This window comes from Alosa alosa, chromosome 7 (genome assembly GCF_017589495.1).
Source record: "Alosa alosa isolate M-15738 ecotype Scorff River chromosome 7, AALO_Geno_1.1, whole genome shotgun sequence".
NCBI lineage: Eukaryota > Metazoa > Chordata > Actinopteri > Clupeiformes > Clupeidae > Alosa > Alosa alosa.
This window is the reverse complement of record NC_063195.1, coordinates 27,074,716-27,091,628: the sequence shown is the minus strand read 5'-3', so window position 1 is coordinate 27,091,628 and position 16,913 is coordinate 27,074,716. Positions and strand designations below refer to the sequence as shown.

The window sequence follows — 16,913 nt, the reverse complement described above, 5'->3', positions numbered from 1 at the left end:
TGTAGAATAAATAGCTTAATATTTAGCCTAATCCGTTTTGCAACTGATCTCCACCAGGATAGCCTAATTCCCATTTTATAGGCCTACATTTACAAATGCCTAACTCTTGCAGAATAGAACAAAAGCCCCACTTTTTACTGCTATGTTAAGTAGGTTACTAAAAGATCAGGCAAACAATGAAATTCAAACTGGTTGCAACCATCCACATGTGGAAGACGTCAAACATCTGTCAAGTGTCTTCTCTGAAAACATCCATAATTATGGTATGACACATAATGTGGCAAGAGCAAAGCAGTTGTCGCTTGTGCATGTGATGGATTGTGTTTTCTGTTAAAGTCTCTGTAGTTATCTGAGCGCCTCCTGTCATCGTGCTGAAATTAAAAAAATAATACACACATTCTAGAGACTTCCATCTATTTGCTGGAGCTTAATTCGAGTCTGTGGTGCTTGTACCCGATAATTCAGTTTGCAGGGCTCGGAACAAAGGGATTTTGGGGTGAGCTGTCCTCCGATTTCAATCATTAACGTTAGCATTTCTATGAAATATATATATATATTTATATCAACATACTTCGTAATTAAAACGAGCAAAATATCATGTAGTGAGGTGAGAATCATTCTAAGCAGGCTTGACATTTTGGCATTTAAGCCGAAAACAAACGTTATAGCGACAGTCAGGATTTGGTCACCTAGCTAGCTTGCTACCTCAGATACCGTTAGCTGCCTTGTGTTGCCAGCTAATTTAAATCATTAAGCCAGCTAAATGTTAACGTTAGCGAGACAACCTTCATGGTAACTTAAGTACGCAAATTCTTAACATTCATGTAAATATACTAAAATAGCAGACGTTGTAACGTTGTGCTCAGGCTTATCTGGACAAAGGTTCGTCAGTTTAGCGTCTTTATTCACATAGGCATAGTGCTACTGTTATCTTGTTTAGTCGTACAGGGAAGGACAGGTTATCGAGCTAGAAGCTAATGTTAACTGGATGTAACGTTATGGTACCAGTAGGGCATACTGTTAGCTCTTTATTGTCAAGTGATTAACTTGTTAGTTAGCATAGTTATCAAGCCAATGTTGATGAAAGTCAAGCTAGACCCCTTTGTTAAATTATCGTAACGTTAAGGTTGCAATTGTTCAGAACTTGACAGCTGACGTTAGCCAGCTAACGTTAATTAACGTTGGCTAAAGCATATGATTGACGTTACTTACACAAAGGGCTAACACGTATCAAAGCTTAACACTTGATTAACGTGAGCTAAGTTAACTTAACGTCCCCGCCTGTAAAAATCCACTAGCGTATGCTATCAAAGCAGTTGTAATTAAAAATGAACAGGAGTCTTTATTAATTTGTCTAGCTTCTAGATACTAAATAAGTCAGTCCAATTGGCATCAACGTTACCACCATTGCGTTTAATCATGCGAAACAAAATCACTGCTACCTTACATTACTTCAAAATAATATTTTCCCTCAAAATAGTTTGTGATGCCTAGACAGAATTACCGACAGTTAGCTTGCTAAATGTTGCGAGAGCTTTTGATGTTACCGTTAGCAAGCTAGCACTACATACGCCAATGTTTCTTATTCCCATATACCGTCAGTAGCTAGCTTCTAGACATAGCAGCTAATTGATGAGATTTTTTGTGTAGCAATACAAATACATGTACACACACAGGAACTTAAAATACACGTAAAACTATAGCTACCAAGATAGGTTAAAGCAGGCAACTAGGCTGTTTTGCCAGCTGTCTTGGGCTGCACGTTTCCTCCCAGCTCCCATTGTATACACACACTGCTTCAAAGACGTTGTTTGGCATCATTGGCATCTCTGTCCATTTCATTATCAGCAGTGCCTCTACGGCGTCTCACAGAGAAACGCTAGCGTATAATGCGTCATTCTTTTTCATTCTAAATAATGTGTTTATTACAGACAGAGTTCCTGGAATAGGCTGATTTCACCCATCTGCCAAGATGTCAAGTAAGGATTGGTTTTAGTGCATTGGATACATTGATAGCTAAATGTAGACGTTGTAGATTAATATCTACGTGGCTTGGATATAGGTCATGTGTTTTGCTGTTGCAATTTGGTGTAGATAGTTTTTGTGCAGGTTTCAGACTATTGGTATTTTTTCATTCTCTTAGTAGAAGGAATTTATGCCCAGTAAGGTTTAGTCCATAATGCCCATAGTGTTAAGTAGCATATGGTTATGATTTGGGGGATAGGCTACATGCATCCTTTATTGTTGTCATGAACCTGTCGTTTCATTGCCATTAGTGTGATGGGATGTATGGCTTGGCTCTCCTAGTAAAGTGCACTAGGCTTAATAGGACATTACAGCATTTCAACATTTTGTTTCTCATGAAAAAACTTAACTTAAGGCAAAAATTAAATTAAATTCATTTTTTTTTATCTCCCCATTTCTTGCCACTATGGATAATGAAAACTCCTGTTAACCACATTTGTAATTTAATACATTTTGTATGACTAATTGGAAAGAAGGTTGTCTGAAATTGTAATTTTTGAGACAATCATCACTGATATATATTTCTTTAAATCTCATTTAATAAGGGCTCATTGCCTTTGTCATTAATCTCTCCCCCCCTCCCTTTTTTTGTTTCCTTATAACAGAGAGGCCTTCCTTTGCCCCTCCCCCCACCCCTGCCCCCATGACAGTAAGTATTGCAGCCAGCAAACAAGATGGATCCAAGTTTAGAAAGGGACCTCCCTATGTATTATGCTTTTTCATTTCAACTTGTGATTGTTACACTAGAGCCTCTGTTATTGTTGACACACGTGTGGCCATTACCTGAAGCTTACTTCTGTTGCAGACTTGTGGTGTCTGTCTGTTTGTTTTAAGGTGGTGTAGCTCAGTCTGATGCCTGTCTGCAGCCATGCCTAGTTTGTGTATTGCCATTCATTACTGGTGTAATCCCACAATATAGAATTGAAGCGGCCACACGGACAGTCACTGCATGTGTGTTAACACATAATATGGTTTCTATTGTAGGGGATGTCAATAATGCCAAGGCACTTGGTGTTGCTTTTTGCTGGTTTGACTGTTCAACACATGTTGCTTTGGCATGACCCCAGACCATTGTTATTTTTTGTTTATTTAGCTGGCTTTACTGTTTGTCTTCTTTCATGTTTTTATTTTATTTTTTATGTCTTCTGTGTTTACTTTTTTATTTCTTGATTAACTAGATATGCTTTTAATTTCCTTGCTTGTTTTCTCCCCCCCCCCTCCCCCCTCCTCTCTTGTGTTCATTTCTCATCCGTGTTTCTTGTCTCATTTGTTTCCTCATCAGCAAATGCCCAACACTCCCGGGTTTGTGGGCTACAACCCATATAGCCACCTGGCCTACAACAACTACAGGCTGGGAGGAAACCCTGGCAGCAACAGTCGGGTAACGGTAGGACCATTGATGGGGGATGTAGACTGAGGTGGAGGAGGTACCCAAGAAAATACCCAGAGAACAGTGGCACAGCTCAAAGCCAGGGAGTCTGAATTCACTTTACAAAGCTAACTTGCTACACTTCTCATGGACAGTCTACACTGCAAATTATAATGATGTTAGAAGTGGGTGTTTGGGTATTGCTAACAGATAGCTACACACTATTAGCTCAGATTGGAATCTTACAACTTCCTTGATCAACTCTAATTATCCCCTCAGGTGGGCCGAAAGGAGAAATAGAATTAACCACATATGACGTCATTGTAAGAGCTTACCGTATCCGTATTTTGGGTGAAACTGTTCTGTGGCAAGATTATTGTGTCGTAGCTATCATTAACTCTTTAGCTGGACAAAAACTTGTAAGGTAGTTCTACTGATATCAAGGCCAATGATAACAATGCCATTATTCATGGATAACACAATGTCACACAGAGCTATTTTCTTCATAACATCTATGACTTCGTCAAACACCAAACTAGTCATAAAAACGATGGCAGCCAGAGACCTAGAATGTCAAAATATGTTGAAATAAACTCTCGGTGTAAGGGGACTGGCTTCTTATTAAGCTGTACTTCGTCTGAACTTTTTCCTTGATGGAGTGGAATTTCTCAAAATAAGAGTTCAGGACCGCACAAAAAAACAAAACAAAACAAAAACACATGCCTCTGGAAGAAAATAAATGAAAGAGTAGGGGTCAGCTTAGCTATCATTATCATTTATTCATATTTGTCTGTCTGTATTTGGCTGGTAAATGTGTGTTTGCTTATTCGCTTGCCTTTTAGAATGCATCAGGCATTGCCATCCCCAAACCACCCAAGCCACCAGACAAGCCTTTGATGCCCTACATGCGATATAGTAGGAAGGTAAGTGTATCACAGCTGCTTTCTACTTTTATTCACTCATTCTAGTCTGGCTCATTTAATCATGAGCCCTATTTTTTCAGCTGGGTTTGTAATTATGTGAGTGTCTACAATTATACACAAATATAGGGATACGTAGGTCCCCCCTATCCACCTGATTTCTACCATTTTGCGTTGGCCCACTGATTGGTTTTGGGAAACCTATGGCATGCATATAGCAAATCGTGCTGTTAGTTTCTGACACGTTAGGCATTCAATTGGCGGGTAATTCCTTGGTCAAACGTTTTGCGCAACATCAGGGCAATTGCAATGACCTGAAAAAAACTACACTCAGCCTCTTTGGATTTGGGAGATATTCACTCAGACACACTCACTTAGTAACAAAAGAGTTCAAAGTCTGAGGAGCTAAAACAAAACACATTTTAGCAAAAAAAAAAAAAAAAACCTGTGACATACAAGAACTGGGGAAGAAGCCAGTATTTTGTCTTCTTTTGAAGTGAAATCGGCCCGTAAGAAAAACCCCCAGCAGTCTCTGGTTTGTAACCTGTATATAGTTGCTAAACCCCGACCCCACCTCACCCCAACACCCCTGACCGACAGACCAACAGAATCAACCCAACCCAACCCAACCCAACCCGACCCCATGCCCATGTCTGGTTCTCATCACCAGGTCTGGGACCAAGTAAAAGCCTCCAATCCCGATCTGAAGCTATGGGAAATTGGGAAGATAATCGGTGGCATGTGGAGGGACCTCACTGATGAGGAGAAACAGGAATATTTGAATGACTACGAAGCAGAGAAGGTTGGTTTTTTTTACGAGGTGTCGAATGGGGTGGTTTGGGGTGACTGGCGGAAGTGGCTTGGACTGTTGTTGAACTGTTCCTTCTTATTGTTTTGATTTGTTCTGTGTTTTGTTTTTATCCTCTGGCCTGCTCCCTCCAGTCAAACATAGTCTAACCTCTGTAACTCTTCTGAGTAGGTCCTTTGTGGTAGAAGGAGATTTGAGGGTTTTGTTGTTTGTTTGTTTGTTCGGCTGCCAGTTTTAAGTCACGTGGCAAACTTTGTTGCGTGTGTCTTGAGGGACCTCAGGGTTGTTTGGCTGTTTTGTTTAGCTTTTCTCCGCGGATGGGTTGTCTGTCCTGTTCGACCTCCTCCCTCTCGGTTCCTCATCCCGCCTTCTCCCTGCAGATCGAGTACAATGAGAGCATGAAGGCTTACCACAACTCCCCCGCGTACCTGGCCTACGTCAACGCCAAGAACCGCGCCGAGGCCGCCCTGGAGGAGGAGAGCCGGCAGCGGCAGTCACGTCTCGACAAAGGCGAGCCCTACCTCACCATCCAGCCGGCCGAGGACCCCGACGGTGAGTGGGGCTCATTGTTACTGCCCGCTCCAAAACCGCCCGTCTCACAGAACCATCAGTGCGTCCTCTTGTTTTTTTTGTCGTAGTTCATCTGTAAGACCAAAAAGAAAATGACAAATATGAATCAGGATAAGAACTGTGACCAATAACAACTCCTCATTGTATTGGGATGGAACCACTGCTCTGGTCAATGAACGACTCATAAGAAAGACCTCCTGATTGGACAAAAAGCAACTGCATAAAAATGTAACTTTTTTAACAGATGAAGAGCGTTTGGCTTAGTGGGAGCTGTTTGTGGTTGAATAGAGACACCACTGATCTAGTGCCATATTATTCAGGAACTCCCCAAGCAGATTGTCTTGTGAAAATGTGTTCAGGTTTTGCCAGATCTATCTTCAGAGGGTGACCTCATAGAAGGACTTCCCTGTTATGAAAGGTGCGTGGTCTAATCTTACACATCACAAAATGCCCACTCACAATCTTTAAATAGCAACATTCTTTTTGAGATTTAAAGATTCTGATTCTTAACACACATGTAAATCAATGAAATACACATCACTTGAAAGAACCGTTAGTTCTAAGGTTTTTGAGCAACAGTAGCTAAAAGCTATCAGGCTATCTGGTAGGAAAAGTGATATGAAGTTCCATGGTATCAGCAGGGCCCGTCTACGGACATATTAGACATTCTCTGGTATCAGTCTCCAGTTGATTATTCCTATAGGAAGTGGCATGATGCAAGTGAAGTGAGTAAGTCATGTTGCTTTTATAAATTTCTTGTTTCACCATAGAACGTCCTTTGAGGTTTTGGCAAAACTTTTGTTGTTCAGTTCAGTTCTCATTAGTTTGTGCAATCCCAGGCAGGCGAGACAAATATAAAAACAGTGGAGAAATGGACTGTCAGTGTCTCAGTGATGCAGTTGCATTTTGCCTCTCTGGAACGGCCGGGAATGGCAGTGACTTCATCTCTTTTGCCCTATGATCAATCTGTCTGAAGAAAAAAACAACACAGTTCAGTGTCTTTACCAAGTATCTTTTTGAATCAAATGTAAAGTATAACAATACGTTCATTTTCAGTCTGCTTAGTGAACTGGTATCACATAATCATTTGCTTTTGACGTGGAACATTTCCAAAATCTGAAAGAGAGGAGACAGGTCTTGGAATATAGCTGGTGTACACAGCATATATTACTATATATGTTCATCGTTTAGTTATTTATCCTATGATCCCAGAAGAGGATTGTAACCATGTGACTGATACCGCCATTTTGATCACATGCCATCTAGATTAAATACTGCTGTCGAAAGATATATAATAGATATATAATATCGCAACAGTAACTAAAAACTAGTAGTATAGTCCTGCTACTAGGAGATTTTAACTTCCATGTTAATAATCCCTCAGACCGTAAATCCATGGACTTCTCGATTTAATAACATGTCTCGATTTCACCCAACATGTGAAAGACCCCACCCATACCCACGGTAACACACTTGACCTTGTCCTTACAAGAGGGATTGATGTAAACGCTCTATCAGTAGAACCTGTCCCTGTATCGGATCATGCATGCGTCTCCTTTACTGTCCCTGTTCACATGCCATGGAAGGATCACCGCCCCGATATCCATAACTCTCGCCGCATTGACAATAACGCCAAGCGTTTATTAGCCGAGCGGCTGCCTGACATTATATTCTGTTGTTCAAAGATATCATCTCTTGATGAGTTAACAGACAATCTAAACACTGCACTGATCCAGGCGATCGATTAAGCTGCTCCCCTGGCGTCCGAAAAGCGCACTCGCACAAAAATCAGTGCCATGGTTTACAACAAACACTCGCGGCGCTGAAAAAGGACCTGCAGAAAGTTGGAGCCAAAAATGGCGAGTGTCAAGACTTGAAACTGACCGGTCGGCCTGGGTAGCTAGTTTTAAAAAGTATAAAGACTCCCTTTTTGCTACAAGAGCAACATATTTCTCAAACCTGATTAACTCCAACACAAACAACCCTAGGTTTCTGTTTGATACTGTCAGCAAACTCACAAGATCACATGCCCCCGTCTCTAGCACAGAATTCACTGCTGACGAGTTCATGACCTTTTTTATGTCAAAAATTGATTTGATTAGAGAGAAAATTGACACTATTACAGATGTCTCAGACACTACAGATATTGATGGATTAGCTCTGCATCCAGACTGTGTTTTCTCTCAGTTTGAATCCGTCTCTTTGGATGCCTTTACAAATATAGTAAAAATATCAAAGCCTACAACCTGTCAGTTAGACCCAATACCATCTGCTTTGTGTAAAGAGTTGCTCCCTGTCCTAAGTAGTGCTTATCACCTCATTATTAATAAGTCTCTCACTCTTGGCATTGTTCCAAAGGCCTTCAAGTCAGCAGTAATTAAACCACTGCTCAAAAAGCCAAACATGGACCCAGAAATCCTGCAGAACTACAGACCCGTATCCAACCTGCCCTTCATGTCTAAAGTTCTTGAGAGGGCTGTTGGGGAACAACTCACGGCCCACTTATCTCACAATTCTCTATTTGAGAAATTTCAGTCTGGATTCCGAGCTGTTCACTCCACAGAGACTGCTTTGACTAGAGTCACTAATGACTTATTGCTTGCAAGTGATGCTTGCCAAGTGTCCCTCCTGCTTCTTCTTGACCTGAGTGCAGCCTTTGACACGATTGATCATAGTATACTTCTTAGGCGTCTTGAGAATCTCATTGGAATCAAAGGGTCAGTCCTCTCTTGGTTTTATTCTTATCTATCAAACAGAACCCAGTGTGTAACCTTCAACAACACCAACTCTGAACAGTGTGATGTAAAATGTGGTGTACCTCAGGGGTCTGTACTTGGCCCTATGCTTTTTTCCATTTATATGCTACCACTAGGCACCATAATTAGCAAGTTTGGTGTGAACTTTCACTGTTATGCTGATGATACTCAACTGTATGTTCCTGTGCTGCAAAATGACAATTCTACACTATTGAAATTACAAACATGTCTGATTGAGATTAAGAAATGGATGTGTATGAACTTCCTATTGTTAAATGCTGACAAAACTGAGCTGCTCATAGTGAGACCAACTAGGAGTAATAACCTGCCGGATGATCTGTCTGTAAATATTGACAACTGCATTATCTCTGAGAGCCTAACTGTTAAAAACCTGGGTGTTACATTTGACTCCAATCTTACTTTCCAGCCCCATATCAAAGCAGTCACTCGATCCACTTTCCACCATCTAGGCAATATTGCCAAGATTAGATCCATGTTGTCTCTCCGTTTGTGTCGTCAAGACTTGATTATTGCAATGCCTTATTCTCTGGTCTCCCAGCAAGTACAACACGGAGTCTCCAACTTGTCCAGAACACTGCAGCTAGAGTCTTAATGAAAGTGAAGAAATACAGCCACATTACACCAGTCTTAGCTTGTCTTCACTGGCTGCCAATACAAGCCAGATCCGATTTTAAAATCCTTCTTTTAACATACAAAGCCTTGCGTAATCTTGCATCTGTTTACCTGAGCGAGCTCCTTAAGCCCTACACACCATCACGTGCTCTGCGCTCTATGAGTGCTGGCCATCTGATTGTTCCTTCCGTAAAGAAGAAATCAGCTGGACACAGGTCATTTGCGTACCGTGCACCTACCCTCTGGAATAGCCTCCCTTTACATATCAGAGAATCGGGCTCTGTGGACTGTTTTAAATCCAGACTAAAAACCTTTCTTTTTTCCCAACATTTTGGTCAACTACTAGCCCTTTGAGACTATGGCAATGGTGATATTACACTATAAACATCAATAAATTAAATTATTCTTCTAGTTCTATAAAGTTTGATGGTGGCAGTCTTCGATGGACTATGCCTATATCATGAAGCAAGCCAAATTAACATGTAGCTTTTATTACATTTTGATTTCATCCTTTGAGGTTAATATGTTTTGGCAGTTTGTCCTTCAGTTTTCATCCGGTTGTGCAATACCATGTGAGAAGAAACAGTGGAGAAATAGACTGTCAGATTCTCAGTGATGCAGTTGCACTTTGTCTCTCTGGAACTGCCAGTGAGCTGTCTCTCTGTCCGCCAGCTGTCATCTTTGTTGCTCCATAATCAGTCTGTGTGGGGGGAAAACAATGCAGCTCAGTGTCATAACACTTTTTGTCAAGTATTGTTTTGTATCAAATATAAAGTGAACTGGTATGACATAACCATTTGCTTTTGAAGTGGACTATAATGGTGTGGGGAGTCTAAGAGAGTGGAAAATTACAAAAATAAAAAAAATATTTGAAAGAGAGGGAACAGGACTTGGAATACAGCTGGTTTAACCAAACAGTTCTCATGTATCATGTTCACACTTTACAGAATAGATTGCCATGGTATCATTCATGGTTGTACCATACCTTTGTATACTAGTCATTTCTCCTATGATCCCACAAGAGGATTCTAACTATGTGACTGGTGTGTTGATACAGCCATTATGATGACATGCCAGCTAGATTAAATATTGGTGAAAAGTCGTACTGGAAGTATACTGCGTTGTGGGATGGGTTGACGCGTGGCCTTGCATCCGCGTGCATACCTGCCTGGGTGGAAGGTTCCGTTTCAGTAATGTGCGGTGTGGCGGCTTTATTCCTCTCCTCCCCACCTTTTGCAGATTACGACGATGGTTTTTCCATGAAGCACTCGGCCGCGGCCCGTTTCCAGCGTAATCACCGCCTCATCAGCGAGATCCTGAGCGACAGCGTGGTCCCGGACGTGCGCTCCGTCGTCACCACGGCACGCATGCAGGTGCTCAAGCGCCAGGTCCAGTCGCTCATGGTGCACCAGGTAAGCCCACCTGCAGGTTCTGCTCACACACGCGCGCACACACATACACACACACACACACACACACACACGCCATCTCTGACCTCCAGATTCCACACACACACACACACACACACACACACACACACACACCATCTCTCACCTCACCAGGTAACCCCACCTCCAGGTTCCGCTCAGGGTAACGGCCACTGCCAGGGTGTCCGTCAAAGTTATTAATAAAATGAACAGGGTTTCCATGGCTTTACTTCTACTGGTCTACCTGAGTAAGGACTTTGCTTTTAGCCTAGTGAAGGAACACCACTAGGAGCTAGGTTTGAAAACCACTAGTCTGAGAGAGATTACACATCAGGTTATACAACAAATTATACATCCACATATTCATAATGTACAGATCTTGAGACTATTGTACGGTATTGTAAGTGTTTTTATTTATGTTTGAGTGATGTTAATGTCCAGAGTGTTGTGTGGATGACGTCTGACCTGTAGAGAAAGCTGGAGGCTGAACTGTTGCAGATTGAAGACCGTCACCAGCTCAAGAAGAGGAAATTTCTGGAAGCAACTGAGGCATTCACCAATGAGCTGAAAAGGGTAGGGGAGAAGCACCTTTGTTGTGTACTTTCAGCAAAATATTTGTAAATAATGTTTCATTTTTTTTTTCTGACCTAATTATCGAAGTTGGATTGTCAAGTGTAATGATATAGAAAAATAGAACTGACAATTGAAAAATAAGTATAAGTATATATACTCTTTTGATCCCTTGATGGAAATTTGGTCTCTGCACTTATCCCAATTTGTGAATTAGTGAAACAAACTCAGCACACAGTGAACACACAGTGAGGTGAAGCAACAACTGCGGCGCTCGGGGAGCAGTGAGGGGTTAGGTGCCTTGCTCAATGAGATGAGATCGACAGATACGAGGTGGAGAAGAGGCACCTAAGGGACAAGTCCTACTGTGTCCATGAGGTGGAGCCAGTTAGCTCGGCTAGAGGGCAGTGAGCGCCAGCAGTGCGTCTACTCGAGCAGATAGATAGATAGATAGATAGATAGATACTTTCTTGATCCCTAGGGGAAATTCAAGGTCACAGTAGCATACAGACATACACACACACATTCACTAACAGCAGAAAAAGTAATTAAAAGTATATAATATAAAAAAACACAACTAAGCAATAAGGACTGTAGAAGATAAAGAATATGCTAAAATACAAATTATAATAAATAAAACTTAATCTAAATCAATTCCAAAAAAACTGTATCCACAAAGTGGGTGATTAATCAATCAGGTGCGCTTGCAATGACTGAAGCAGGGACTGAGCCTGTGGTTCTCTGTGCATAAGGTAAGGTAAGGTGCTCTTTGTGAATGAGTGCCATGGTGATGGTGCAAATGAGTAAGTCAAACAGTGCAACAGTGCAAGAATAAAGTCTATATATCTATGTATAAATAACTATATTAAGAAAGGTATAAGTGTGGTCACAGTTCGGCTGTGGCATGGAGGGAAGGGTTGTGCATATGTGCTAATAAAGCACGGAAACAGTGAGGCAGAAGACAATGGTAAAGTGGCTAGTGGACAGACAGTTCAAGACATGAAGGTGGTGAAGAGGCAGACAGACTATGCGGAGAAGTCTATTTCTCCTCTTCCCTTAAGTGATGCATTGAACAGTTCAATTGCCCTGGGGATGAATGACTTCCTCAGTCTGTCTTTTGTGCAAGGCAGTGAGCGAAGTCTCCAGCTGTTCAGGCACACGGCAGCTTTTCATTTGCACAACAGCAGAAAATGTCAGAGCATGCTTCACATGCCACAACAGTTTCATTTGTTTCTCTTGGCACAACCATTTGATTTCTTTTCATAATCTCATGATGAATAGATCTGTGTGACTATACATCAAACAGAATATGAACATAAAGCAGTTCAGGTATTATTCTGAATTCAGATCTACAGCATTTTTAAGTTATTTAAGTACATAAAGAAAATAGTAATAACATGATAAGGATAAAGTAGAATAATGAATTTCTGTGAGAATTGAATTGCCTTATTAGACTGCAGGGAATGACAAATATTGCTTTTGATGCCATGGTAACGGGCAATTTTCATTAAAAAAGTTAAAAAAAAAAAAAAAGAACAAAAAATGCTTTCATAGAGGGTTCAAAACTGATTGATTTGTATATCATATGATTTGAAGAAAATTAGGCCCAGTGCTAGAGGGAAGTCAACATTTCAAAGTTATACAGTTTTGTCCTGTGGATACTCCAGTGAGGGGCATATTATTTGAAGTCTAAGTTCATTATTAAGAAGGTATTCACAGTGATCATTAAAGGCTGATGTGTTCTCACCCACAGCTGTAGAACGTTAAACAGAGTCTCCGCCACATCCGTTGGCATGATTTCAGCAATAGAATTTAGGTCACAGTACTGTAGTGTGGGAATGTCTACACAGACTTGCATCATGTGCTCTACAGCGCCCTGAGTGTTACTATGTGCATTCATCTTCATTCTCCCTATCCATGTCCACCTGTCTCTCTCTACCTTCCTCTGTCTCTGTCCATTCCTTCATTCTGCTTTTGCTCTGCATCCATTTGTCTACCTCACTATGTTTTCCATTCTGCCTCTCTATCAATGCACAGGTATCTGTCCCCTCTTTTATACATCTGGCTTATCAATTTGTCTACCCCCACCCATGACTACTATTCCGCCTCTCTCTCTCCATCAATCCCTATTTATCTTCATCTTCTCACTGTTTTTTTCTCTCTCTCTCTCTTTTCTCTCTCTCTCTCTCTCTCTCTGCATGTATGTCTATCTGCGTCCAGCTGTGCTGTATGAAGGTGGAGGTGGACATGGAAAAGATCTCTGCGGAAATGGCCGCCGCCGAGGAGGCCTCCCGCAAGCGCATGGCGGAACGGGAGCGGGAGATGTCCGAGGAGCCGGAACAACCTGCAAGCCCCACCTCCTCCTCCTCTGACAAGACGAAGCCCCCGGGCCTCGGCAAGGCCCCCCCACTCTCCCAAAGTGACGGCAGCAAGAAAGAAGAAGATGAGGAGCCTGCCTCGGACACCAAACCCACAGACACTGGTAAACAGCCCGAGACTACACTATGTGGACTAAAGTATTGGGACACTCAATCGCTTAATCTCTGAATTCCTGTGTTTCATTCAGACCCATTGCCACCGGTGTGCAAAATCAAGTGTCAACAGCCCGAGTCTTTTCACTGACATGGTGCTTTTTTATGGGGCGATACAGAGCTGTGGTCACCTCTTTCCGTGAACAGTGGAATTGCCCACTGGTGAAATACACATGAAGTCCTTAAAAAATCGTAAAGTGCCGAAATTAATTTACCTCATAGATTAAATGGTAGGTGGTAAAGTACTATGTCAGAGACTACGTTTAGACCGGCAGGTAAATGTGGCACAGTTCCGATGTGCAGCATGAAAGTGTAAACAGGAAAAAAGCACATGGATTGCGGTATTTTCAGTTCCAGTTCCAACCTGAAAAACAGAAATTCTGCTCCTCAGATATATTTTTGGTGATTTGACTCCATGAAACGTATAGAAGCAGTGTCTCTGACTCATAATCTGCCGGTAAAATTTTTTGTCTGGGGACTATTGCGGTGATACAATTCTACCAGAGAACCATTCCGATGATGTCACTTTTTGTGCCTATTGACAGGTCAGACTGATTTATGTTGTGCACATGTGTGGTTGTTTTTTTTGCCATTGTCATTTGTTCCGTGCTTGAATCTTCAACAGCTGTATAAAGTCACAGCTACAGTTTATGCAGTATGACTTCCCGATACTGATGTGTGTCTTCTCTGACGTTGTGCTAATTCCAGCCGAGAAGTCGAAAGCTCCAGAGGAGCAGGAGGCCCCGGCGGCCAGCGAGGAGGCCGCCCAGGAGGACAAGGAGAGTGTGGCCGAGGCCACCATGGAGGAGTGTACCAGCGACAGCAACACCGGCTCCGAAACCCCCTGCACCCCCACCGAGGAGACCACGCACCCCGAGTCCACCTTCGAAGGGTCCTCAGGAGGAGGTCGCCCCGCACTGAACAGCCCCCCCGCGCCTTCTCCCCACCCCTACTCCGTCTCACTCCCCAAGACTACGGGTCCACCGATCCACCGTCCAATTAAAAAACCCACCCACCCAGCCAATCAAGTCTCCTCATGAGAGACTTCATGCTGGAAAGGCGTCTCCAAGCTGAGCCACCACTTGTCCAACTGTCCCCCAGTCACTATTGCACTTGTCTTCACTGATATGAGATGACAAAAATAACGCACCGACACACAAAGAACACACAAACACATGTGTACGCACACACACACACACACACACACACACACACAATCTGCATATCAGTGTTAACATTGTTCTGTTTGTTTGTTTGTTTTTTAAATCATGGACTTGCTCTTTTTTGCGCAAATGACTCCGCACACATGACCTCTTTGGCCGTAGTCGAGAGCTCTGCTCGTCATCAGCTTTTGGTCTGCACAGTGTCGAGTGCTGTTTTTAATAGGAATGGAAACAATATTGCATGGGGTCATGTACAAGTTTGACTGGAATATGTCACTTCGTTATTAGCATTATTATTTTATTTCTACTTTTTAAATGGGTGCAGTTGTGTTTTCGGTAGGCCATTGTTGTGCTGTTGCAGTGTACAGCTATGGTATTGCACACAAAGAGTAACACCTGGGCCTGGCCCCACACACAGTTTAGTGTTTTCCTGTATGTTCATATGCTGTGTTCACACATAGGTTTATACCTGTGGCTGTTGTCTCTCGATGAAATAATTATCACGTTGACCTGTACCTGTCACTTCCCGTGAGGCAGGTTGGTGCGGTGGACATCCGGTACACCGTGTTCAGTAAACGGTTACATCATGTGCATGCAAATGCAGACTGAGCCTCAAAAGGCAAGATGGTGGCAGGGTAGTGAGAGCACTGAGACTTCCTGCTGCAAGGCTCTGCAAACATGAAGACAAACAACATCAAAGGATACGTGCTTATTCAGTGGCCTTGCCCGATAAATGATTTGCTTATTGAATTCAGCTGAGACACTTCTGCGCTGCTTACTTATTTCTTGCCCCCGCCCCCCATTCTTACTTAATTTTCACCCTCTGTTTTGCTAAAGCAGAAAGAAACAAGGGGGCAGTTTATATGGGCCCTTATTCTTGGAATGTGCTGTTGTATGCTCTCTGTATTAGTATTATGTGTTGCCGTTGTCTCAGGAGTTTGTACTTAGTCTTGGTGTGTTATTTATGATTGCTTTGCTTCCCCAGCAGTAGATTTTAGTGTCTGTGCCAGTTGTATAGGTGCTGTGTTGTGCCGTAGCGATGTGCTAGGAAGAGCTAACTCAGTGCTGTGGATGGTGCTAGCTCAGGCAATCTCAATCGAGCTTTCTAGGGCCCCCCCCGACCCTCCCCTAAGGAACTCACAAGCGAGGTAGCATTCATCAATAGCATTCAAGATTAGCAGCTAGCAGATGGGAGGGGGATGGATGGGATGACTGATGAACTGAGTTAAGAGCCTCCTGAGCCAGGCTGGCCAATTGCATTCTTTAGCAACAATGCAGCGTGCAGAGGTACTGATAGCTGTGAGTTAGCTGCAATGCTACAAATTGTTTTGTGTGCGTTGTCAGTGTGCTTAACATGTGTTGGTTCTCAGCATTGAAGTCAGGTGACATTGCTATCAGTGGTTTTTATGCTTATCTCTGTCTGCTAAACAGCTATCGGGTGGCACACAGTTACACAAAACAGTGTTGAAATGCTGCGCTTGTGTTCAGTGCTAATGCGAAATCGTGTGTAGTAGCTAGCTGTTAGGGTCACGCTTAGTGGCGTTAAGCCTCCTTCAGCATTAGCAGTGTAGCGACATCTCTTAGCATCATTCTAAACTAGCCTGGTTAGCTGCTGTTAGTGTTAGCCTATCCTGAGCAGTTCTTTTAAAAGATATATCATGATCACAAGAAGCTCATCCTATCACCCTGGTTACACAGGATCATCTCATGACAAAGCCACTTGGAAAGCTGTGTTGAAGAATGGATTTTGCAACATGATTTCCTTTTTCATATTTATACTGTGCCAATAAATTTTTGTACACCGAAAATAAATAATAATAAAAAAACATCTTACCAGTGTCATCAAAATGGTGCTGTGATTTTTTTTACAAGTATTTCAGGCCTTTCAAGTTGGTTATACATGAAAGCACTGCTGTCAAAACAGCAAAAAATCATATACATTTAAATGCAAAGGGCATGATGAAACATGAAACAGAAACGCAAATCTCACACCAGTCACGCTATATGTTTACACTACTTCCATGAAAAGGTGACTAAACCACGACTACAGGAAGTGAGTAAGACGACAAAGGTTTGGGGCTAGGCCTCTCCTGGTTAATATTATTTGCTTATTCTCCCCTTTAGCGCTCCCTTTTCTTCTG

The 16,913-nt window shown here is 42.3% G+C and overlaps 1 protein-coding gene across 5 annotated transcripts; it reads left to right on the top strand.

Moving 5' to 3' along the window:
• Positions 1 to 273: 273 nt before the first annotated feature.
• Positions 274 to 16,620, top strand: LOC125298575 (SWI/SNF-related matrix-associated actin-dependent regulator of chromatin subfamily E member 1-like). Of its 5 annotated transcripts, none has more exons than XM_048249352.1 (11): positions 274 to 496; positions 1,932 to 1,979; positions 2,631 to 2,674; positions 3,308 to 3,406; positions 4,237 to 4,317; positions 4,985 to 5,116; positions 5,503 to 5,674; positions 10,321 to 10,493; positions 10,980 to 11,081; positions 13,299 to 13,560; positions 14,318 to 16,620. In XM_048249352.1, the coding sequence occupies exons 2-11, from the start codon at positions 1,973 to 1,975 to the stop codon at positions 14,647 to 14,649; spliced, it is 1,404 nt and encodes a 467-aa protein (XP_048105309.1). In that variant the 5' UTR covers positions 274 to 496; positions 1,932 to 1,972; the 3' UTR covers positions 14,650 to 16,620. The 5 variants fall into 5 exon arrangements, with proteins under 5 accessions (XP_048105309.1, XP_048105308.1, XP_048105311.1 ...); XM_048249351.1 differs by having other exon boundaries at positions 3,308 to 3,412; XM_048249354.1 differs by lacking the exon at positions 4,985 to 5,116.
• The last annotated feature ends 293 nt before the right edge of the window (positions 16,621 to 16,913 follow it).

Bases quoted from the DNA above. Each gene is read 5' to 3' on its own strand.
- LOC125298575 (XM_048249351.1), top strand. The intron at 2,675-3,307 runs GTAAGTATTGCA...TTTCCTCATCAG, and splicing joins CCACCCCTGCCCCCATGACA to CAAATGCCCAACACTCCCGG. The intron at 10,494-10,979 runs GTAAGCCCACCT...TCTGACCTGTAG, and splicing joins AGTCGCTCATGGTGCACCAG to AGAAAGCTGGAGGCTGAACT.